At 36.5% G+C, this 26,916-nt stretch overlaps 1 protein-coding gene across 1 annotated transcript in view; it reads right to left on the reverse strand.

Moving 5' to 3' along the window:
• Window positions 1-26,916, reverse strand: part of LOC150108538 (tyrosine-protein phosphatase 69D-like) — a 655,365-nt gene that overhangs the window by 105,685 nt on the left and 522,764 nt on the right. Inside the window, exon 20 of the mRNA XM_090390483.1 lies at window positions 17,047-17,182. Coding sequence (XP_090246609.1) covers window positions 17,047-17,182 — 136 coding nt within the window. The remainder of the gene's footprint in view (window positions 1-17,046; window positions 17,183-26,916) is intronic.

Genomic DNA, 26,916 nt, shown 5'->3' on the forward strand with positions numbered 1-26,916 from the left:
GATAAATTTCAAATTCAACTGTAAAAGGGTGGTGATCTGGTGTTGCATGCCTTAACAGATTTAGAGAGAAGTGTAAGCAAATCTGTGTATGTGTGCATTTGTAGACGTGATTAATGATGCAAATTTATTATTATTATTATTATTTTTTTTTTTTTTTTTATTATTATTTTTATTATTCTCAGACCACCACAAAGTCAAAGACAGACTGTGACAGGTCCCTCTGTTATATACATAGCTCATCATACTGTACCTTAAATAAATTTGCATTCTTTGTAGCCACCACACACCACGGCAATATATTCCAATCATTCACCATGCTCCTTGCAAAAAACATGCTTCTCACTCCTTTGCTCAATCACACTTTTCTAATACAGCTTAAAGGGATGACCGATTATTCTTCCCAGTCTCCTAGAATTATATGAAAAACCTCTTCAACATACTGATAAGAGCCTCTTACCATATTACATGTCTCTATATCATATCACTCCTCTTTCTATCCACTAGACTGTAAATTGCATCTTCTTAACCTTTATTCATAATGTCCTATAGATCATTTCAAATGTCTGTTCATCCTTTTATAAAACCAGGTGTGCACAGTACTCTATATGTGGCCTAAACAAGGCCTTATACAATGAAACCAGAATCTCCTAACTTCTACAAGTCAGTGTCTTCTGCATCACTGCCAGAATTTGTTGTGCTATCCTCACAATTTCAGCAATGTGTCTTCTAAATTTTAGATCACTTTTCTCCATCTCCTCCAATATATCCTCACCAAGTGTATGCTCAACATCCCATCTTCTTTTTTTTTTTTTTTTACTAATTTTAAAACCTAACATTTTGAAACATGCAAATCTCACTTCCATGCCCATTCACTAAGTCTATTCATGTCCTCTTGTAAAACTACAATGTCAGCTCTACAATCACAGTTCTTCCTCACTTTGCAACAATTGTTTTTCAAACCTTTCCCCAATACCATTAACATACAGGTTAAACAGCAATAACCCTAAAACAGACCCCTCTGGCATACCACTAGTGACTTTCCTTTTCTGGGATATTGCTCTCTGAGCAATATCCCAGAAAAGGGAGACATCAGCACAATTTGCTTACGTCTCCTTTGTGTAACGTACCTGTCACCTTATTGTAATAAGTAAGATTACTAAAACATGACTCTCCTTTAGAAATACATTCTATCCATCAAAGAGAATACCACTGTTGTCCAACCAGTTCTGGATCCTGGTTCTCCCTAACCTTTAACCACAACATCTGACACACAAATTGACCTATAATTTGAAGCTCAAGTTCTGTCTCTCCTCTTCTGTTTCCATTGCTCTCAAACTCTGCATGATGTCAAATTCACAAGAATAAAATACTTTTATGAACTGCTCATTTAATATCTCAACTATATCTTTCCACAGCTGTTTTCCTTTTACCACTTTTTCCCATTAGTATTGTCCATCTATAATCATTCTTTTTCTGCTGGCTACATATTGAGAGAATTTCCCTAAGAGTTTTTTTTTTTTTTAGCTTCATTAGCTAAATGCTGCTCATACTGCTACTCTTACCAACCAAGTTAATCTTCTTTGTGCTCCTCATGGAATTTATTACTACTGTATTCATCTATGTTTCCTCCATAATACCTTCTTCATCTGTATTGCATACTTAATCTCTTCATTCATTCATCCTTTTCACACTTACCCTATTTAATGTTCTGATCCTTGGAATACATTTAGACACTGCTTCTACTAGATAGTTCTTGAATAGCAAATATGCAGCAATGATCTCCTTTCCAACCAACTCCTCGTTCCATGATACAGCTGTAAGCTGTCACCTGAGTTTTCATAATCACCAGCCTTGTAATTCCACAAATAGCCTTTTCTCATAGAAGTCCTCACATGGCTTCCAACCACTCAAATAATCACATCCTTGTCACTTTTACCAACTGGAGGGAGATTGGGCTCCTTGTTTATAATGACATCCCCCCCCCCCCCGATGAAATGATCAAATCCAAGACTCTCAATCCTTATATGCCCTGTGTTAACTGCCTGAGGTGGTTGTCCTTCAAACACTTGAGAATTCATTTTCTTTACTTCCGGATGCTACTAGTCATTCCAATCTGTACTGCCAAAACTAACGTCAGCCATAATGATCATCCTTTTCCCATTTGTTTAAGAATATCATAGTCACCACCCTCTGTATTAGCAAGTCTATTGCAATATCCAGCTAAGTATTTCATTCTATTCATCTCTATCTCAGTCCATACTACCTCAAAGCCACTGTCTATTCCCACTTGCATTTATACTTTGCATAGGCATAACTCATTTTTCTGCACTCCACCTCCCTTTCTACCTTTTCTCATCATTCCATGATACAGCTGCAAGAAAAATAGCATATCTTTCCATCTCTATTCCTATGAGGATGTCATCCTCATCCAATCATATCTTACTTATTTAAAAATATTTTGGTGAATGAACTCAATCATTGAAACAATTTCGTTCTCAGTGTTTATGATATTTTTAGCATTCATATACAAATATAACTCTTCATTTTTTTATTGACATTTCTAGATTTATAACACGTATCACTGATACCACTTATTACATGTGATTTCTCCATATCTTCCTCATGCCGGTCCTCTCTCTCATTTCTCATCTCTAAACTCTTTTCAAACCCAACTGTTTTTCCTATATCCCAGGTCATCCCATTTCTTTCTTGTCTACTCACACATTTATTTCCTCTAAACATTAACGTTCCTCGTGCTGTTTTCTCCTGTCCACCCTGACTTTCTTCATTTTGTTGTCTGTCTTGCACACTTGGTCTCTCATTCTCAAACTGACTGCTTCTGTGAAAGAGAGTTGAGTGAAATGGTAAGATATAAATCAGCAATCAATATAATTACTTTATTCTATACTGAATCAAGAAGTGCTAGAGAGCTCTGAAAAGTATTAGGGAACTGTGTTAGATTTACACTCAAGGCAATAAGCCAATGAAGCTGGTATAACATATCTTTTATTCCATAGCTTTTGGTTGGTTTGTCTGCTTTGCAGGGGTTTAAACTTAAAAATTACAGCTATCTCTGTAAGAGACCACTTAATTCACTTTCAACTGAAAAGAATATATTGTATTGTTTTTATGGCAATATGCTTTTAGGAATACTATTCCTGGATGTGAGAACAACATTTAATGTTTGGATGGTTCTGTAAGGGGGTAAGTGTTACTTTACCAATCTAAAGAGATTTGAAGATTACTGAATGACAACTTGTTTGGGAAGCAAGCTGGAAGAGATGAGGACATATAATAAATCAGTGAGTTATATAACAGACTGGCTTGTTTGAATGAAACCATCAAGCTGAGCATATTGTTCATATGGAAACATTATTATTATTATTATTATGTGACGCCTCCAGGGAGTCCAAAGACTCATCGAGGGAGAGTGTGCCAACTGCATTGAATGATTGGCTCCTTCTAACTACTAACTGCGCTCAAACTTGCTTAACTTTTTGCATCAGCCATAAGTAGCAGAGTCTCTACCAATCAACCAACCTTTGTTGTGGTAAATAGTCATTTTACTGTTCAATTTATTTGCTAATGATATTCAATGTGGATTAATTGGGAATATTTAGCATTCTGCTGATAATGCAAGGAGACAGAGTTATAAGGAGTAATATATTAGTTATAAGGAGATAGATTTAAGTAGACTTTTAATGCAGAAACTGTAATGTAGAGGTGTAATAGCAGAATTGTGATCCTGTAAGTAGGTAAGATTCAGGATCTAGTGGGGGCTGCTGACAAAAGGACTAAATTTCAGAAGGTACTTTGCTGCTATGATAAAGAGGGTACTGATAGAGCAGTTTAGTGGAAGGCATAAAAGATGAAAATGATGGTACAAGATTGCGATATTCCTCTTCTGTATGGAGACAACCACAGGTTAAGGCTGCTGTTTCTCCAAGATGAATGAATTTAATTTGGTGTTCTAGGTAGATATGCCAGACTGTTCCTACTCAGTAGCAAAAGAGACAGTTATCAAAAGATCTGGGTTGAATTTCTGTAATATAGCTGGAATGGGTAGGTCATTGTGCCACATTCTCTGAATATCGATGTCTTGATTGGTGGCTCTTTATCATCCCACTAAACACTATTCCCAGTGAAATAGTGTTTAGTGGGATGATAAAGGATTGTCCAATGAAATGCTGTGGTTGGACTGTTGTATTAGAGTACTGTAGATTTTGTTTATATTGCAAGTCTCTCTCATGCACTGTTGGTTTTATTAAAAATATAGGAACTGCATCTTCTGCCTCAGAAGGTCTGAGCCACTCTGCCATTATGCTATCAGGCATAGCAGTTTGAAAAGCAGATTTCACAGCATTTATTTGCTCAGCGTGATTCCTGTGTTCCAAGTTTGTAAGTGATTCTGGAAAGTGTCAGATAAAACTCAGAGAAAGAATATCACCCAAGACCCTCATGTCTCGTCAACTCCATGCAGGAAAGAATATCTTTCTCTCTCTCTCTCTGAGTAATGGGATTCCTTACCATCACAATGTGGAAGATGGGTTCCACGAGGATTTCAGGAAGGGATACTGTCTTCATAGCTTGCTGGAGGTTTAACTTCTTCCATCTGCAGAGGGCATCTTTGTAGAACTTTGTTAGACTGACACGTGAGCACATTTTCCAGCCTGGTTGGCCGACTGGTTAGCATATCTGCTCTCCAGCCAAAAGGCTGCGGGTTCGAATCACGCTGTGGGCATGGATGTTTGTGATTGTCTGTGAAAATACTAGTGGGGATGGTCGGCAGTAGATGGCATTGGTGTAGATGATGAAGGTAGTTGCAGTTGGTGGATATGAAGAGTTGTAGAGTAGGTGCCATCCCTCGATGTCTTTGGACTCCCTGGAGGTGTTATGTAATAATAATAATTCTTAAGGCTGTGGAGAAAGAAAGGCTTCTAGTGGCAGAACAGAAAATATATTTGGTGGTGCTTTTGTGTGCCATTTCCTGTTGTTGGTCATTAAGGAAAACATGAGTGCAAAACATTGTTATCCTGTGGTCGATGGATATCAAGTTTTGTCCTTTTTTAAGAGATGTACTCAGCTTGGAGTAGGAAAGCCAGTTTGTTTGAATTAATAAATGGCTGACTGTATTCTCATGCCACCAGTGGCCAACCCACTGGCAGTATCAGAATCTTTAGTGTATGACAAAGGACACTGGTAGCTATTTGATTAACAATTATTGCTCTTCCTCTTGTGCAGACAGAGGCTTGTATTGTTGCTCACTTTCCTAGCACTTGCTTGAAACACTTAATGAGTGCATCTCAGTTCTTATTCATGTAAGAGGGTGTGTTTCGTAGGTAAACTCCTAAGTATTTGTTTACCTCTGCGAACCAGTGACTAGACATAGGAGAATCAGTTCAGGTTTCTCATTTATCACACCACAGTCCTGTGGTTAGTTTGGCTCTTGAGGCTGCTTGGTATTGTTGATATGCTGTTGTATGTTACAGAAATCCTCTTCTTTGCAGGCTATAACTGCAACATCATCAGCATATGCTGTCAGGATTATGGCTCAGTAAGAAAGTATCCCAAGATATCCAAACAACATGTTTATTCTATGCAAAAAGGGCAATTGTATAAAGAGGACCAGAAAGTGAAACAGCCTTGTTTAATACCTCTATTGTATGGTATAGATATGGTGAGCTCTTGTGCATTTTCGTGCAAAAGTGTGCTTTAGCATATAACATCTTAATGGATTGAATGATGCCTGAGCCAAAACCAAAAGCTTTCAAGCAGTTCAATAGGTATGGATGTTCAATGCAGCTGGAAGCTTTTTCTTGGTCTAGTGTTACAAGACTCCCATTGTTTCACTGTTGTTGTTGTTGTTAGCTATGCTTATCAGATTCCTTATGAGGTGTAGGTTTTCGTAGATAGACCATCCCAGGATAGAATAGCTCTGGTGCCTATCTATTATTTCATTGAGTGTGGGTTTAAGTTATTGAGTGTTATTAAGTTATTTAAGCTATTGACACTCAAAAGCTATTGAGTGTCAACAGCTTTTGATATTATCTTATAGTCTGTGTTTATAATGGAGCTGGTTGCCAGTTTCCTAATTTTGTAGCATCTCTTTTCTTTGGGATAAGTTTAATGACGGTATCTAGAAAATTCACCGAAAACAATTCATTGAAAGACAATTTACAGAAAGGCAATTTATGAAAAAAAAAAAAAAATAATAATCGAAAAACAGTTCATCGAATGCTATTAATCAAAAACACAATTTAGCAAAAGTCAATTCATCAAAAAATCACAATTCGCTGAAACTACAAATCATCAAATGCACAATTAATTGAAAAATGAATTATAAGACATGTGAAGCAAAGTGTATTTATCAAAAAGAATTGCAGTTTTGAATGTATTAATAACTTGTGATGTAACTAAAGCTTAGCATGATATTCCCTTTATATATGTTATGTAGACGTGTGGCAATGTTTTTTGAGGGCCATTCCTTTCGGTCAGTGTATGTGTTTCGTGTATTTTATGTGTGTTTTACACAATCTGGAAAATATTATGTAAACAATCTTAATTATTATTATAATTATTATTCCCCCCCTCCCCCCCACCATCCTCCTCCTCTCTCCTCAACTGAGCGGTTCATGGAGTGGAGTAGCATTGCTGTTTTCTAGGGAATAATTAGAGAACAAGATGGTTTCCCATTGTCTTCTTTATCTGGTAAGTGTTTTATGTCTGCATAAATGCGTTCATGACAACTAGCATGCGGAATGAAACACCCGAGTTTCTGGGAGTAAAACCCTGCCATCTCCAATATGAGACCAGAAAACTCACCTTGAGTTGAAGATGACTGGTAAAAATTCTTCGTGTCATGCACAGGATTCAAACTCAGGTCTTTTTAACTAAAGGAGTTTGTTTATACCGACTGAACTATGCAGGCTCCATTATTATTATTATTAGTAGTATTACTATGTGACATCCATCCACACACACACACCAGTTATATGGGATGAATTTTACTCTGATTTGGTATTTGAACCATTTACAAAAATTTGTCGAACCGTTCCAGTTTTCAGTTCAACTATATTCAGGGCTACAAAGGGAGACAATATGTCGACATTTTAGATTGCAATAACTATCTGACTTAGTTGAATACACACAAACATCAGAATTTGTAAAATGCACAAGACGTCTGTGTAGTTCAGTTTTAGTCCCAACAGGATCACTTTTATTAGAAAATTTTGGTAAAGAATTTTAGAAATTATATTAATAATTCTGCTGTAGGTGGACAAAATTTAATGAAATTTTATAGTTAAAATCTATATTAAAATTTGCCTGTTTTGATTTTAATCTGATCATTGCTGTTGTGAAAAAATTAGGTGGAAAGTCTTGAAAACTATTGTTTTCAAGAAAATTAATTTTTAGATGAATTATGAAAGAATTAATTGAAAAATTATTATTAAATTGTTTTTTAATCAATTGCATTTGCAATGAATTGTCATGTGATGAACAGTCATTTGATGAATATTTAAATCATCCTGCAAGATATCTACATCACCTTTATCAACTATTGCTCTCCCCAGTTTTGCATCATCAGTAAACAAATGAATATCCCCTCTTAAATCTTTCCCTATGTCACTAATATACAAATTAAAGAGTAGTGGCCCTAGTACCGAATCCCGAGGTACTCCATTAGTCACCATCATTCTCCTGGACTCCACTCCACCATATACTACTCTCTGGTGTCTGTCTGTCAGCCATCCCCCCCCCCCACCCATCCATTCCGATCCTCTCCAGTTTTTGTAATAGTTTTCCATGTGACATTCTGTCAAATGTCTTGGCAAAGTTGAGCAGTATCATGGTGTAGCCATTACCTTTATCCAATTCTGTAGTCACTTTATTATGAAATGTGAATAAGTTACTAAGACAAGACCTATCCTTTACAAAGCCATGCTGCCCACTATAGAGTATCGCATCCCTATCCACCCACTGTTGTATTTTACCTTTCTCCACCTTTTCCAATACTTTAACAACCGCTCCCAATACATTAATTGGTCTGTGGTTCCATCTTTGAGTCACCTTTATGCAATGGTATTATCTTAACCTCTTTCCACTCCCTAGGAACCCTGCCAGAGCAGACTTAAATTGAACAACTTTATCAGAGACAATGCCAATTCTCTTGCACACTCATAGTACACGGGCTGATATGCCATTCAGTCCCACTGCTATGTTCACGTTCATATTTATAACATGCTGAACACCTTCTGTTCATCTCTCTCAATGTTAATATGCATGTTACAAAGATGCAACATCAGCAACCATAAAATCACTACCTGGATGATATACCTTTGCAAAATAGTCACTCAGCAACTCAACTATTTCTTTTGGTTCAGTTACCTTCCTACCATGTGCATTGTTTAAAGTCATCCTACAACAGTCATTTTTCCTCTAATCTGTTACATAACAAAAAAAAAAAAAAATTCTTCATGGGTTTACTTTGGCCTGTTTGGCTAATTCTCTCTCATAATCTGATTTGACTTTTCTAACCATACTACTCACCCTTCATATGCTCATGAGTATGCTGACTACTTTTTTCTTTATATTTCCACAATGTTTCCTTTTTTTGCAACTCTTGCTTTATATCCCTATTCATCCATTTAATTCCAATTTGGTTTATCCTCCTGACCTTGGGTATGCAGTCTGATACTGCTACTCTCAAACAATCTCTGACCACTTGACATGCACTACTGACATTCATTCCTTGTAGCTTCTCAAGCCATGGCACTCTTCCAAGATGACTCCTGAGTCTCTCATAATCATCAGCTTGTAGTTGAACATAAACTTCTTCTTGACAGAGAACTCCACATGTTTGGCAACTTCCCAGAACAACACCACATGGTCACTCTCTCCAATTGGAGGCAGAGTGTCTACCTTGTTTATGGATACATCTTATCAGATCCAACACCCTCAAACCTCTTGTCCCCCTCTATAACATGTTGTTTCATGTAATTATCCCTTAGCAACTGTATAAATCCCACTTCCATCTTGCCATGCTCCCTTTCCTCCCTCCAAGCAATGTCCCCATAGTTAAAGTCTCCCATAATAATTGTTCGGCCTACACTCATTATGCTGATTTTCCAATACATGGCATTTACATCTTCTATAGCAGCATCCAACAACATACTTTGTCCTATGTGCCTCTATCTTACACCAGACAGCCTCAAATGAACCATTTCCTTCAGCCTTCAGACCTAATATCCTCTTTAACTTCTAATTTTGTTGATTGTAATTCTGCAGCTATCATCAGTAATACCCCACCTCCTGTCCTGTTCCTTCTATCCTCCCTGAAAATACGATAACCTTTACATTCTATCCCTGGAACTGTATCATTTGAAGTTAACCAGGTCTCACTGATGCCTATAGTTTTTGGCCAAGTTAAGCTTACCAATGCAAAAAACTTCTCACCCTTATTCCTGATATTTCTTATATTCATGTATATGAATTTCAATGTCCCTTTGTACTCATAGTTACCCTTGTGTAATGTCATTACCAACCCATTTAAATTGGAGACCGGTGAAATCCCATTTGGCATTGCATAATTTTTATTGTACCATGCTCGTTTATCATAGGGATGGCCAGACACAATATGTATACACACATATATTTGACAAATATCTACATGCATTCATAGATTGATTTAGAGATTCATTATTTTTTTCACATACACTTTTCATATTCACTTCATATTGAGGCTTTACCACCAATGCAGAAGTGTCCTAGAGGTTCTGTTCTATCACCTACCATCTTTCTTCTATACATAAATGATATACTCTCTATTACCACTAATTCTAACCACAGCTCTGTGATGATAGTTCTCTCCATTCATCTTACTCATTTGATAAACAATGCACAAGTGCAAAGACAACTTGTGCCCTGATAACAACAACCTGGGAATCTTCAATGCATCAAAATGCAGTTTTGCCTTTTCTCTAGCAAAAGGGGATCTCAGCTCATCCCCTATGCTACACATATCACCAGAAAGGATAAGATCTCTGCTTGTACTAATATTTTCCTCTATCTTATCCTCAAATAAACACATCACATCGTCAATCAATTCCTTAGCATCTAAAAAAACTAGGCATTTGTTCAAGGTACTATTTTTAACACACTCAGCTACTACTAATCCTATACAATTCCCAAATCCATCCATCATTAGAATACAGCTCACAAGTTTGGGGTGGTATACCTAAAATCTCCCTAAAATTTCTTGATGCTTCCCACAGGAGAGTAGTTAAGCTCATAGATGATTTCTCTCTTACAGATTCACTTAAACCTCTATCTCATAGCTGGTCACAGCTCCACTGAACTAGCAGCAATGATTCTGTTGAGCCTGCTAAAACAAGAGCAACAGTTACCCTGCATTGCTTTTCAGTGTAACTGTAAAACATATCAAAATCACTTCTCCTCTTCCTCTTTTATTACCTTTGTCCTCTAGAACAGCCTTCCTTAATGAAGTATTCCCAAACAACTACAACTCTTAAAAAAATGTCAATGAACTTCTTTCTCAGTCATCACTTGCACACATGACACCGATGTGTTTATAGGTTTTCAACCGCTCATGTATGCAATTTATATATATATATATAAATTTAAATTTAAAGTAACGTTTATATATATATAAACTTTACTTGGATAATCTATTGGTGACATGATTTTATTTTATTTTTAATGTATTATAGTCTTCTTTTTAAACTATCTCTCTACTTTTAGATCCTTTTTAATGAGCTGTGTGCTCCTTTGCCCACTGGCCAAGTTTATTTATTGCTGTTTTAATGACTATATTTACAGTTTCCATTGGGTTCTTAATAGCATCTTGTAACTGGCTAGAGTGCAGTAGAAAGCAACACTTTAATGTCTGTTGTCATTCTATTGCCCCACACATACACTGATATGCTATAAGTCTTATGGCCTTTCATGTCTGGGTCAGATATATATATATATTAAAAAAAAATTACCTCATGAAGTCAATTCTTTTTTGTGGACTAACTCTGATGATGTGTTGAGAATTTATCTTGAACTATAAGTGACTTACATAGATATAAGCTTTCCAACATATCCCAGGCTCTTAATATTGTTTCTAAATTAGAATTCTAATTAATGCATCAATATAAATAAAATGATATATGTATACCTAGCAAGGAGTTATAGTACATGTTATTATGATATTGAAGATACTCATGCCAAAGGCTAATATCCTCATATGCTGCTAAATATGGCAAATTCTTAGTAGTTACAGGGGCAAACTGGCATAAATCATGACAGAGCTTCATCACTTGCATAAAATCAGCAACAATTAAATTTAGTTCCTGGGAAGTGAGAAAAGAGGAGATTCCCATCCTAAATGAATTAATCATTTAGGGTGGAAATCCTACAACCAGGAAGACCCCCTCACCCATCCAAACTCTTGAAAATTCTACTTACAAATTACTTATGTGTATTATCCAAAGAAGATTCTTCTTTGGATAACATACAACCAACTAAGCCAGAATGCTTTCTATGAGGATAGACTGAAGGCTTGTCAGCTACAAAATTGCATTGATAGGAGAAAAGACAGAATAGAAATATACAAATTACTAAAAGGATTTCATAAGACTGATGTAAAAAAAAAAAACAAATAAATAAAAAAATCAATACATGATTAAAAAGGAGAGAACAATGAATTGCCTTTGGAAGTTGTGTAAGAGTGTTGTTATTAAGGCTGCAAAGATTGGATTTTTTTGCATGGAAAGTAATGAGTGAGTGAATGAGTAGAATGAGTTGCCAGAGGTAGTCAAAATTGCTTTATCATTGAATGAGTTTCATGAGAGAGATGTCATAAGGAATTTAGATCCTTTAAGGACTGAGTCTTCGAATCTCATGTCCAATCCTCATCTTCTCATGGCATATTCTAGTAAATATCTACCTCGATACTGAATAAATGAGAATGGGCTAGTAATTTGGAACTTAGCCAACAAAATGACATTCTGTATTGATTGAAATGATAGCACTGCCTGATTAAACAAGGCCACTGCTGTTTTCATCAGGGAACAAAGCCACACACAATGAAAAGTCAGTACTGGAACTCAACATTAGGGGAATTGAAGCTAAGCACCATCAATGTAAGAAGTATCAATGGAAAAGAAGTACATATCAACATAATTAATGTTGCCAGTGTGAAGAAGAAGATTAAAACACATGAGATTCTGATAAATAACATAAACCAGGTGGTGAAAGATATGAGATTAATGTTAGGAATTGTGCAGCAGAGAAGTGTGAGAGGGAAGACATTGAGTTATTGTCCGGATATAATAAGTAGAATTGATAAGAGCAGCAATAATATATGCCATGATAGCATGAATATGATGAAAGCAAGATTTGAAAATGTGAATGGCTGGGATGAATTTCAGGAAGGAGAGGAGAGCTGCGTGCATTAGAGATGACTGAATTTGAACATGGAAGGATGTAGGCATCCACAGAGACTGTTGTTCTCTGGGCAAGTAAGAGTGTTAAGGCAGGGAAACCAGAGTTATCGGGGTGGATGGAAGCAGGAATGACCCTTGTGGGATAGCTGCTTGGAAAATGGAAGAGCATGCAGTACACTGCAAAGTCAAATAGAGTTTGGATGAAATAACAATAATAAATATTGAAATAGTGACGATGCATTGATGTTTCTTTATATAAGTGCATGTCAGGAATAAAGAAATGAACTGGTGGCACTGATAGCCTCAGGCTGTCCAAAAATTATTAAAATTGAAATGTGGCTGACAGAAGGTAATGTTCTGACAGGAAAAAAAAGCAGAAAGATATTGCATATTTTGGTAGAATGTGAAGTGAAAATGGGATAGTAGAATCTTACTTATGATGAGTTGTATCTTTTCAGAGTAGAGAAATTGGAAGGAAATGGTACTAATAGTTTGAAAGTGTATGATTTGAAGAAGTAGGTAGGAAGGACAGGATGTTTAGTGAGATGGTGCTATAGGCCAGAAGACATGGAAGGAGCAGGAAATGTTAAAGTTGTTAAGTTTGGCAAGTGATTATTATGAGAAATTTCAATTATAGCTGTATAAATTGTGCAAAGATAGTAAGAAAGGGAATGGAATTTCTGGAATAAAATGATATATGTATACCTATAGTACATGTTATTATGATATTGAAGATACCCATGCCAAAGGCTAATATCCTCATATGCTGCTAAATATGGCAAATTCTTAGTAGTTACAGGGGCAAACTGGCATAAATCATGACAGAGCTTCATCACTTGCATAAAATCAGCAACAATTAAATTTAGTTCCTGGGAAGTGAGAAAAGAGGAGATTCCCATCCTAAATGAATTAATCATTTAGGGTGGAAATCCTACAACCAGGAAGACCCCCTCACCCATCCAAACTCTTGGAAATTCTACTTACAAATTACTTATTAATTACTTACATACAACCAACTAAGCCAGAATGCTTTCTATGAGGATAGACTGAAGGCTTGTCAGCTACAAAATTGCATTGATAGGAGAAAAGACAGAATAGAAATATACAAATTACTAAAAGGATTTCATAAGACTGATGTAAAAAAAAAAAATAAATAAATAAAAAAATCAATGAGTAACATTGAGTAAAGTGAAATGATGATCAAGCATTTTGAATTTAGTCCTGGGATTAGAGGAATCTGACTGCAATTGAGATATCAGCTTTTCCCCCACTAGTGAAAAGACATGCAGAAGTATCAAGAAGAAAGAGATTTATATGGAGTTATAAGACAGATGACTATCAACCTTGTATGATGCTAGTTATAAGGAGACACTATGGGCATGCCTACATAGTTTCGTGGATAGAAGACGAAGGAGTGATATGACTGAGAACTGTTGAGAGGCATTTATGGGGGGGGGGATTTTTATATAATAGAACAAGGAAAAGTTACGTGGACAAAGAAATTTTTTTGGAAATTTGGATAAAAGAGCAAATCTGATAATACTGGTTAAGTACCTGCTGGGTTTTCATTTCAGGATGTGAACTTGTTATTAGTAGCACTGTGTTCCAACATAAAGATGTGCCTCAAATTCACATGGAGAAAAGACATATGACATAAGAAAAGTCTTGACGATTATGTTATTGTTCATAGTGATATCCTGAAAGGAATATCTACATATCCCTTGTGGGTCCATATCAGGAATCTGATAATGAAGTTGATATTTAAATTTCTGTCAATAAAGAGTCCATAGCAGTCTCATCAGAAATAAAAGTCATAAAGATTTCACAAATTAATAGCGTAAATGAAACTTCACTGTTGACGTGCATTCAAAGTGCATTCATTATTTTATAAAAATAATACTAAGTAAATATAAATGAAAAAGTGGTAAATAGATATTTGCTTATTTAATATATGAGGGTAATTTCAAAAGTTCTACATGCTTCATATCAATTGTAATTATAAGTTGTAAGTCAGTTGTCTATTGTAAGCCAGACTTTGAGTAAAAAGAAAAAAGTGCTTATCTTCTGTTTGTGATATTCTTGTTCTGTGAAATCACACTTCAAAATGAAGGTAAAATCTGACTAATTTCAGTGTCAATATCATGTCCATTTTTCATGACAATGCATTTTTGCAATATCTGAAATATCTGCTCTTATGGAAAAGTATGAATATCAAGTCCCCTTCCCTGATTATAGTCCTGACGTAAGCCATCCAGATCTCAATCTGGTTCTAAAGTTGAAAAAACCACTTCATAATGATGATGGCTAAGCATTTGCTTTATTACCACAAATGAAATTTTTGTCGAAGTGACTGGACTTCTGAAACCCATTAACAAAACAGGGCTTGCTGAACAGAAATGTAAGACAGCCAAATGTTGAGCAGTAGTGATAATGCAGATTGGAGATCATACAGAAGGCCTATAAATATCTTTTGTTAAATAAATGCTTGGTAATGACCCTTTGAATATATTCAAAGCTTAAAATATTACAACCAAAAACCACATAATCTACTTGGGGAACTTTGCTTGGAGTAATGGGTGATAATTATTATTATTATTTCCCAAGACCTCATGGAGTCAAAGACTCATCTGGGAAGTCCTTTTATCACACACACATCTCATCATACCGTGTTTTAAACACACTCAAACTCCTTGCAGACACCACACTCTCAGGCAAGGCATTCCAATCATTCACAACTCTGCACGAAAAAAACCTGCCTCTCACTCCCCTACTCGCACCCTCTTTATACAGTTTCCAGGGATGACCTCTGATTCTCCCACTATTCTCTGTAGAACTTTTCTACCATTGATCATATAACAACCCCTTACCAACTTGTAGATCTCTATCATATCTCCCCTCTTTCTTCTCTCCACCAGACTCTGCAAATTACATCTTCTCAATCTTTCCTCATACTCAACATTACAGAGGTCAGAAACTATCTTAGTCAGTCGCCTTTGGACCCTTTCCAACATCTCTTCATCCTTCTGAAAACCCGGTGACCAAATCTAGGCACAATAGTCCATGTGTGGCCTAATCAAAGCCTTATACAATGGAACAAGAATCTCCCTACTTCTACACATCAATGTTCTCCGCATCATTCCCAGAAGTCTTTGTGTTGTCTTCACAATTTTGGTGATATGTCCCCTAAATTTTTGATCCTTATCCACTATCACTCCCAGATCTCTTATTTCCTCTACCTCCAACAAGTTCTATCTCTAATCAAGTTCTTAAAGGTGTTGCCTAGAGCTGAATAGGGAGATAGGCAAAAAAAGTCATACTGGAATTATTTCCAATGAACACCATGCTTTTGAGTGGGTTTATTCCCAAGAGTCAATCCTGTAAGGGGATTGATTCTATCCCCAATTTCCGCACTAAGAAACTTTCTTTAGTCTTATCACTAATGATTTTCTGAGGAGCTCTTGCAATTTAGATAATTAAATGAACATTGTTCATTAAATTATGTGAACTGCAATAGTGATATATATTAATTCCAATTTTAATCCTCGTGTAACAAACAATGATATATGTGAAGCAATTCAGGTTCAAACCTTAAGTAATTCTACTACAATTTTTTTTTTAAGGCAAGCCTTATAAATACTCAAAAAAAGCTATATAAGCTTGTCCAGAGGAGGCTTTTAGAAATATCTATGCCTAAGATGGGATGTTCTATATATTCAGCACCTTTGTTATTTTTTTTTTAAATTTCAGCATTAGTTAATTAAAAAAAAAAAAAACATACCATAAGAACAAGATGATAATTAGGAAAATGTTAGGACTGAATTCATGATGAAACATTTATTTTGTAAATATAATAATATTCTTTCACCAAATATTCTTTCACAGGAAATAAGAGAGTCCACTAAAACACCTCAAATGCTGAGGGATAATTTTGTAGACTGATGGAATTTCCTCCCAAATAAAAGAATAAAATCACTCCCTTATAAATCAATGTCATTTGAGGGCTGTGTTTTACTGTTCTAGTGAAATTTATCAAAAGATTGAAATTTTATTAATATATTGATATTAGAGCCTTTTCACCATGACCCTTTTTTTTATGATAGGATACATATTCATATGGCTGACATTATAGATAGTTAAATTTCACATGCAGCACTATATGCATGCTATATATAGTATTCTACCATTTATCTAACCACAGTGGGAAGGCAATTTGCTGTTCGGATAACTGAAGGATCAGTCAAGTGAGGCACAATTACAAGGCATTTTAATATAATTCAACTAACATATATGGGCAGTTAATTAAAGGCTCAGTGTGTTGAAGGTCAGATAAATACTAGATTACTATATTAAATTTGTTTTAGCACATTGTGCCTATGGGAATTTGGTTGCAACTTGTCAGTAGTATGTTATAGCAGTACTTGCTGTGTAAGAGTTGACGATATCAATGTATTTATCTAATAATATTATTATTGTTAAAACAACCCTCATTTATGCTTTTATACATTTTTACTTTATAATGAATACGGATTTAATCTATACTCTCATTTTCCAACTATACATAAAACATCCTTACTCAGTTAACATTTTGGCTACTGACCAATGACTGGACAAGGTAGTTCCTCTGGTATCTCAGATTGGTGATACATGTAAACACATCTACCTGTCCTTCTTCATGTAGTTGCTGAAGGAGGTTATCTATTGCTACAAATGTCCCTGTTCGACCAACACCAGCACTTAAAAGACAAATAATAAAAAAAGAAAAGAAAAGAAAGAAAAACTGTAAGTTAAATAGAATGGATATTTAAAGCAAACTACAACATATTATTTTGACTTGGTTCATCTTTTAAATCAAATCTAGTAATAATATAGATTGCACAAATGTAATCCATTAATTTGTGCAATTATTATTAATGTAATTTTCATTACATTGTTCTTTGCTACTTTGTTATTTTTTAATATCAGTTAATTAATAGAGAAATGATGTCTGAAGGAATCATTAAAGAAGACACTATACTTATAACTACCTTCTTAGAAGAAGGCAATTTACATATTCATCTGATTCTGTTGTTGTGGACAAAGGAGAACTTCAAATCTAACTGTTCACCCTACATCCCAAGCTATTCCATTCCTTTATTTTCTACACACACACACACACACACACACACACACACACACACACACACACACACACACACACACACACACATTTACTTCCTCTTTTCGAGCAGTGACCTTCCTTACACTATGTTACTCTGTTCAACCTATTTTTTTTTAATTTTTTTTTTAATGTTGAGCCCATACACGAGAGGTTAGTTGATCAACCTATAGTACATTAATACTGTGTATGGGTGATGGGTTGGGAAAGAAGGTACTTGTTCACATTTGGTTTAAAAGTCTGTGTATTGTATTACTTGGGAAATGCACCGCGGGAAGACTTTGCAACATAGTACAGTTGCAAAGATGAAGGAATGAAACTTGTCCTGTGGGTTTCAAGGTGCACTGTGAAGGGATATTGAGCAGCAGCTGCAAGTGTTCTAACGAGCTTAGTACTAAGTGGGGGGGGGGAATTATTGATGCTATTTCAGATGAACATTTCCCATGGAAATATTTGTAGAATACACATAGTGCAGAGCCCGATCGTCTGCGTGATAGTAGGGAGAGTGGGTTGGTAAGAGATGGGTCATTAATAAGTCCGATTGCTCCCCTATGTATTGAGTCAAGCATTATTATTATTATTATTATGGGAAACTCCAAGGAGTCCACAGACTCATCGAAGGAGGTCCTAACATCATGTCAAGAACAACTATTCAACATTCACACAGTATCTATCATACTTCACCTTGAACTCATTTACAGTCATGGCACCCAGAACAGACTCTGGCAGCTTATTCCACTCATTCACCATTCTCCAAGTAAAAAACCTAGCTCTAACATCCTTGCTAACCACTCTTTCCCAGCTTCTATGTATGGCCCTAGCCCTCCCACCACCAGTCCTATTCTCAAAATTATCTTCTGAATTAATCTTATAGAAACCCTTTAGTAATTTGAATGTCTCAATCATATCCCTCCTTTTCTGCCTATCAACCAATTTCTGCAACCCACAAATCTTCAACCTGTTCTCATAAAGTTCATTCTATAGACCTGCTATCATCTTGGTCACTCACCTCTGGATCCTCTCCAACTCCTCCCCATCTAGAAGAAACCCAGGTGACCAAATCTGGACACAGTAGTCGAGATGGAGTCTTATCAAGGCTCTATAGAGGAACAATAACTTGCTTGTCTCTGCTCATCAATGTATTTTTTTAGCAGCCAAGTGATTTGATGAGCTGATTTGCAATGTGCCCCCTAAACTTCAACTCCCTATCCACCAATACTCCCAAATCCCTGGCCTCATCTATCTCCTGGAGTACCACTCCACCAATGTGATATACTGCTGCTGATCTTTTCACCCCAAAATGCATAACCTTACATTTTGCCACATTAAATCGACATCCATTCTCCTTAGCCCAGTCCTCTAAACTATCCAAATCATCCTGCAAAATTTTGACATCCTGTGCACTCAGTATTGTTCTACCCGACTTTGCATCATCAGCAAACAAATGAACCGTTCCTCTCAGATCCTTTCCTATATCTTTAATGAACAAATTGAACAGCAGTGGTCCAAGAACAGAACCCTGTGGCACACCACTAGTCACAGGCCACCTTTTGGATTCTTTTCCTGAATAAACCACTCTCTGATATCTCTCCATCAACAACCCTCGTATCCATCTCACCAACCCTCTATATCCATCCCCATATGCTGCAGTTTACTGATTGGAATTCCATATGGTATCATGTCAAAGGCCTTAGCAAGGTCCAGTAGAATCACTGTAAACCCATTACCCTTATCCAGTTCAGCCGTCAATGTGTTATAAAACGTGAGCAAGTTTTGAGGCATGATCTACCCTTTACAAAACCATGCTGTCCCCCATACAGTATCCCATTTTCATCTATCCAATCCTGTATTTTCCTGTTGACTATTTTCTCCAAGACCTTGACAACAATTCCTGATATGCTGATCAGTTGGTAATTTACAACAGCAGTATTGGAGCCTGCTTTATGCAGTGGAACTATTTTCCCCTCTTTCCACCCCCTTGGGACTAACCCAGACCCAAGACTCCAATTAAACAAAATGGTCAAATGCACTAATAATTCTTTAGCCACTTCATGTACGATGCGAGCTGATATGCCATCCAATCTCACAGATGTATTGACATTGAAGTTTTGTAATAGACTATTCACCTCCACTTCATTCACCACAATTCCTGTATAAGCTGTTGGTTCTTTCATTTATATAGAACAGTTGATATAGTGGAATTACTAAGCGAGCACTTTACTCACTCAGTAATGCCACTATATCAATTGATTCGGTTACCTCCCTACCATCGGCATTCTTTAAAAACATTCTGCCATATACATTTTTTCTTTTACTTGCAATATATCGAAAACACTGTTTGGGATTCTCTTTAGCCTGCATGGCTAATGTTCTTTCATAATCCACTTTTGCTTTTCTTACCACATACCCTTCTGGCCTGCGCTTCATACCGTTCATGTGCCTGCCGGTCATCTTTCTCCTTAAATTCTCTCCACAGTTGTGTCTTTTTTTGCAGCTCAAGCTAAATGGTGTTATTCATCCATTTAACTCCTACTTGATTTATTATTCTAACTCTAGGTATACAGTCAGCCATTGCCTCCTGCAAACACTTCTTAAACATGTATTATCAACATCCAGCCTTTGCAGTTTTACATGCCATGGCACTGAACCAATACAACTCCTAAGCTTGTCATACTTACCAGCCCGATAATTCCACATGTACCCTGTCTTAATTGTAAATTCCACACCTTTAATCACCTCCCAAGTCAAGACCTTATGATCACTCTCACCAATTGGTGGCAACGTGGTCATATTCGTTACAGCTAAATTCTCAGATGCAATTACTAGGTCAAGCACTCTCTGACCCCCTAGTATTTTCCATTACATGTTGTCACAGACAGTTATCCCTTAATAACCGCATAAAACCCAATTCCATCCTCCCATGTGTCCTCTCCTCCTTCCAATCAATGTTACTGTAGTTGAAATCTCCCATAATAATTACCCCCTTCCACTCATTTCTTCTATTTGCTTATGCATACTATCTCCACCGTCTATTCCATCATCTGGTCGATAGCAGCACCCAATTGTATATTTTGCTCTGCTAGCCTCAATCTCACACTAAATAGCCTCAAATGTGCTCTTTTCTCTATCCTGCACTTAACTTCTATTCTCCTTGGCTGCAGCTCATCAGCTATCATCAATAACACTCCTCCCCCATTTTATTCTCCCTGTCACTCCTGAACACACTATACCCCCTCACCTTCAATCCCACTTGCTATATCATCTTCTGTCAGCCATGTTTTGTTAATAGCCTGTGGCCTGGAAGTGCCAACCAAGGCCAAAAATTCTTCCTTCTTGTTCCTAATACTTCTGGCATTAGTATACATGAATTGCAGAAGCCCATTTGTCCCATCTGTATTTTGATGCCTTATACTAACTATTCCATTCTGATTTGTTGTCCTTCGTACTCGCTCGGGCATATTACACACATTCATACACTCAACTGTCTCCCTAGAGTCTGCATATCTACTTCTCCCACTTAATAACTCTAGTTTCCCTGATTCTGCACTTTCACTTCATTCAACAACACCTTTTCAAGTCTCCATACACCAAATCCATTCAAATGCAAACCATTATGAAGGAGCTTTTGGGCCTTCCCTCATATGTGACAGCTGTATTGAATGGTTCGGCAGATTTGTGATTTGTATAAGGTTAACAGATGTTCAGGGGTAAAGTAACATCTTGAGTGAAAGAGAAATCCTAGTTTTTTAGAAGCTGAGGATGCAATGCTTGTGATGTGTTTATACCAGGAGAGGCTTGATGTCAGGGTAATTCGAAGAAGCGAAATCTCAAATGGTCTGGAAATTTGGATGTTGTCAAATATAATACTGGGAGAAGATGGTTCTTTTTTTTTTCATGAGAAATAAGACAGTACTGAGTTTTATTAGCACTGAAATTGACTAGGTTATCTGAACCCCACTGAAAGTTGCCTTAGAGATCAGAATTGAGGGCAGTGGTGGTTGATGTTTTGTAAGTTGAGGTGAGTTGTGTGGAATAAGGTTTGTCAAAAGAAAGGCAGGAGTGCATTGTGCTGTCATCTGCAAAACTGTGTATTGGGTTGGAGGTCAACTGAAGTAGGTAACTGATATATAGTAGGAAGAGGTTGCACCTCTGTCTGTGTGTTATTATTATTATCATCCCAAGATCTCATGGAGTCACAGATTCATCTGGGAGGTCCCTTTTGTCTTACAGTGCCTTAAACAGATTCAGCTGATTCCGTTGTTGTGGACAAAGGAAGACTTCAAATCCAACTGTTCCATCTACATCCCAAGCCATCCCATTCCTTTCTTGTCTACACACACACACACACACACACACTTACTTCCTCTTTCAGTTAACCTTTTTTACACTATGTTCTTCAGTTCAACCTGAGTGCCCATTTCTCTGTCTGTTATTTTTATTATTATTATTATCCCAATATCCTATGGAGTCACAGATTCACCTGGGAGGTCCCTTTTGTCATACACACAGCTCATTATACAGTGCTTTAAACACGTTCAAATTCTTTGCAGAGACCACGCTTTCAGGCAATGCATTCCAATGCACAACTCTCCATGCAAAAAAACCTGCTGATCACTCCCCTGCTCAAATCATCTTAATGCAGCTTCCAAGGATTACCTCTAGTTCACCCACCATTTTATGAAAAACCTCTTCAATGTTAATCTTATAACAACCTCTTAGTAATTTGTATGTCTCTATCATATCATCCCTGTCCTCCTATCCGTTAGACTCAGCAAATTGCATTGTCTCAACCTTTCTGCATAAACAACATTCCACAGAAACTATTTGGTGCTTAGCATATCTGGTCACTTGGTTTTCAAAAGGATGAAGAGAGATGTTGGAGAGAGTCTAAATTTTAAAATCTTACATTTTACAACACTGAAGTGCCGTCCCCCACTCCCATGACCGTTCACTCAATCTATTCAAGTCTTCTTGTACGGGAACAACATCTGCTTTACTCTTCATATTTCATCCCAGCTTTGCATCATCAGCAAACAACTGAATATCCCCATTCAAATCTTCCCCATTATCGTTAACATACAGGCTAAACAACAATGGTCCTAAAACCGACCCCTGAGGCACATCACCATTGACTTTCATGTTCTGGGATATTACATAACCAAACACACACACACCACACACACACACACACACACACAAGCTGTTGATACCTATCAGACAGCCAATCTCCAATTCAATGAACTAGCCTCATGTCCAATCCCATCTGTTTCTAGTTTGACTATCAATTTATCATGTGGCAATCTATCAAAAGCTTTTGCAAAATCTAAGTATACTACTGTGTATCCATTTCCTGCATCCGATGCTGCTGTCACCTTGTTGTAATAAAGTAGACTACTAAAATGATCTCTCTTTATCAAGTCTGTGCTGTCCATCAATACCATTGTTGTCAACCCAATTCTGGATCCTGATTCTCACCAGCCTCTCCAACACTTTAAGCATAACACCTGACATACAGATTGGGTTATAATTTGATGCTTGACTTCTGTCACCTCCTTCATGAAGTTGCACAATCTTGCCTTCCTTTCACTCCTTTGGAAATTGACCCAATGTATTGATTCATATTAAATAAATATGTCAAGGCAGATGTCAACTTCCTGGCACATTCCTTCAAAATACACAGTGATATATCATCGTCTTACAGCCTTAATAATATCGTTTGCTTAATTCCCTTCACTCACAGTCGGTCTCTCCTCCTCATCATCCATGGCTCTCAAACTCTCCATAATGCCACATTCACAAGGATGAAAGACCTTTATGCTGATCATTAAATATCTCAATGATATCCTCTACAGCAGTTGTCCTTATACCATTTTTTCCAATCATACCATAAATGTTCTTATTTTTGCTAGTGATATATTGAAAGAACTCCATGGGATTTTTTTTTTTTTTTTTTGGCTTCACACCTATTTCACACATACCTTATTTAATGTTTGTAATTTTCTGACCTTTGGAATACATTTAGAATTGCTTCTACTAGGTAGTTTTTAATTATCACAAAAGCAGCACTGACCTTTCAACCCAACTCCTCATTCCATGCAACAGTTCCAAGCTATCTTCTGAGCCTCTCACAATAATCAGTCTTGTAGTTTCACACATACCCTTTCCTCACAGAAGTCCTCACATGGCTGACAGCCATCCAGGTAATCACTTCATGGTCACTCTCACCAACTTGAGGGAGATTTGACACTTCATTTATAATAACATCCTGATGAGATTATGAAATCCAAGATCCTCAATCCTCAGGCAGTATGTGCCCTCTGTACATATTGCCTGAGGTAGTTGTCCCTCAAAAACTCAAGAAAAACTAATTTTCCTTACCTCTAGTTGCTACCTTGCCATCCCAATCTATATTACGTAATTAAAATCACCCATAATGATCAATCTTTTCCTATTTGCTTGAGTAATTTGCTTATACCTGGTAATTTATGGTCACTACCCATAAATTACCAGGTCTATAGTATCATCCAACAAAGTATTTCATTCTATTCATCTCTATCACACACCATACTGTTTCAAAACCATTACCACTATTTCCCCCCTTGCATCTCTACCTTTTATGGACATAAAACTTTTTCTATCATCAGTAGCACATCACCTCCCTTTTGAACTTTTCTATCATCATGAAATGCATCATATCCTTCCATCTCTATTCTGGTCAGGATGTCATCCTCATTCAACCATGTGTCACTTATGCCAACAATTTCTAGGTGAACAAACTCAATCAATGCAACCATTTCCAACATCATTTGTTTTCATCTTCTTCACTCTTCTATATATATATATATATATATATATATATGTACAATTCTCTTCATTTAACTCTGCATCCATATCATCTTTTGTCTCATCTTCACCAACCCAGCTTTTAAATCTATTTTAAATATTTTATTGCCAGTCACACACATTATTATTTCCCTTGTTTCTGATACTTCTGGCATTTGTATACAAACATAACAGCTCATTCCAGGATCTATAACAAGTTTCACTGATACCACTTATTAGATGTGACTTCTCCATACTTTCCTTGAGCCATTTATTTTTTCTCCTTACTTGTCTCAGAACCCTCTGTAAATCCAATTGTTTTACCTAAATCCCACATCATTCTTTTCCTTATTTGTCTACACACACACACACACACACATTCACTTCCTGTTGGAACATCAACCTTTCTCATGCTGCATTCCTCCATCCACCCTGAATCTCCCAGTTTCCCTGTTTGTATTGCACACTTGTTCTCTCATTCTCTACACCCATGCTATTTACTTCTTCATTCATAAGCACCACTTCAATCTCTTCTTTCATACTTTCTCACTCTTTCACATCACTTCTTTCTGGCTCAGATTCATTCTCTGCACTCATCACTCTCTTCAAGCAGCAAACTCTCCACATGACTCACATCAAAACCATTCAAATACAATCCATCACTCATTTTTGTCCTTTCTTTTAGTGTTACACGGTGATCAGCATTCATTTTTGAAATTATGGATTCTACAACCATGTTAAAATAACTCTTTTTATTATCCCGACGTTTCGATCTTCATATCAAGATCATCATCTGGAGCATACATAAATATACAAGACAAGCTGCGTTACATTTCAGACCGCAAGCTAGAGAAACAATGATTTGATCACATGCTACTCACTGGCATGACCTCTAGTGAAAAAAAAAAATTACATCAAGCTAGATATAATTTATGATTACATGAATAAACATTCTTGCTTACAGATGGTTTTCCTTCCAGTAACAGTGATATCCTATTTCTATTATTACAACTGTTATTTTTGATTTAAAAAAATAAATAAATAAAAAAATAAATAAATAATTTATAAATTACAACATGAATAAACATTCTTTCTTACAGATTTTTTTCTTTAACAGTCATGTCCTATTTTTTTATTATTAAAGTTGTTATTTTAGATTTTAGGATTGGTTTATTTTTTAGTTCTTAGTTGATCTCTAAGAACAACTATAAATAGGACTGGATTTTCCACAGTACTGTTTATAGTTGTTCTTAGAGAGGGAGGATTCGTGGAACGAATATATGCCTTCCATATGTATGGGATTTTTAGACCAACATTATTGTTTAGATTGGGGGTGGTTGATAATGATCTCATCACATCTGCAATCCACCACTCTTACACATTTCGATTCTTCCTTCACACTCGTTCCACACATTAACAAACTGCACTCCTTTCTCTTCACACATTTCTGCTGCCCTATCATTCACAATTCTTACTCTCTGCCTCATCTCATCATTGTCATACCTGGGCAACACATTGACTACCCTTCCTATCATACTATTATCTTTATTCTTCTAAACAGTTTCCTGATAACCAATCTTACACTCTCCTCGTTGCCAGTCAAATGATTTGTCTCTATTACTACTATCAACTCCATTGCTCACTTAGTCCCCATATCTAACACCTTAATCATCCTAATAATTTTTCCTTCAGGAAACAAACCTTGTGCATCTTCTCATTTATCACACCTCTAATAATCGAACTGCTATACAATGCTACTTGCAGATCTTCTGCTACCATTTTCCTTCGATTACATAAACGATTTGTGGATGTTTAGCGTGGATGAAAGAAGGATGTGTGTGCGAAGTGTGACCTGAATGAGGAACTGATGAATGCAAATATGAAATTGATGACAGAAAGTGTTAGTAACGATTCTGTTGCGAGTGCACGTTTGAAAGAGAAGGATGGTAGGTAAGAGAGGCAAAAAAATGTTAAAAAATCAGAAAAAAAGAAAAAGAGCAATTTGAAAACCATGACAGATGTCAAAAGGGACAAAAGTGAGGCGACAGTGGCGGAAAGACACGAAATTGAGAGAACGAATGAAACTAGAAATGGCGTGACGGAGAAATCACAAGTGAAAAAAATCGAAAGAATAAATGATAGCAAAAAAAGAATGAATGATGGCGAAAGTTGGATGCATGTTGGACTGAAAGCATTGAAACAAAGAAGGATGAATGAGAGTAAAAGTGAGAAGATTGATAACGAAAGCTGGATACATGTTAGTCCGAAAGTACGGAAACAAAGAAAGATAAATGAGAGTGAAAGTGAGAAGAATGATAGTGAAAGTTGGACATATGTTGGACCGAAAGTATGGAAACAAAGAAGGATGAATGAGAGGGAAAGTGAGAAGAGGGGTCGAAAGTTAGAAAGATTTAATGATAGAGAGAATGTGTCGCAAGATTCGAAAAGTGAATTGGATTGGATGAGGCAAGAAATGAAATGGATGCGGAA

Source organism: Typopeltis vanoorti, chromosome 3 (assembly GCF_054136105.1).
Source record: "Typopeltis vanoorti isolate ZY-2024b chromosome 3, IOZ_Tvanoo_1.0, whole genome shotgun sequence".
Classification (NCBI taxonomy): domain Eukaryota; kingdom Metazoa; phylum Arthropoda; class Arachnida; order Uropygi; family Thelyphonidae; genus Typopeltis; species Typopeltis vanoorti.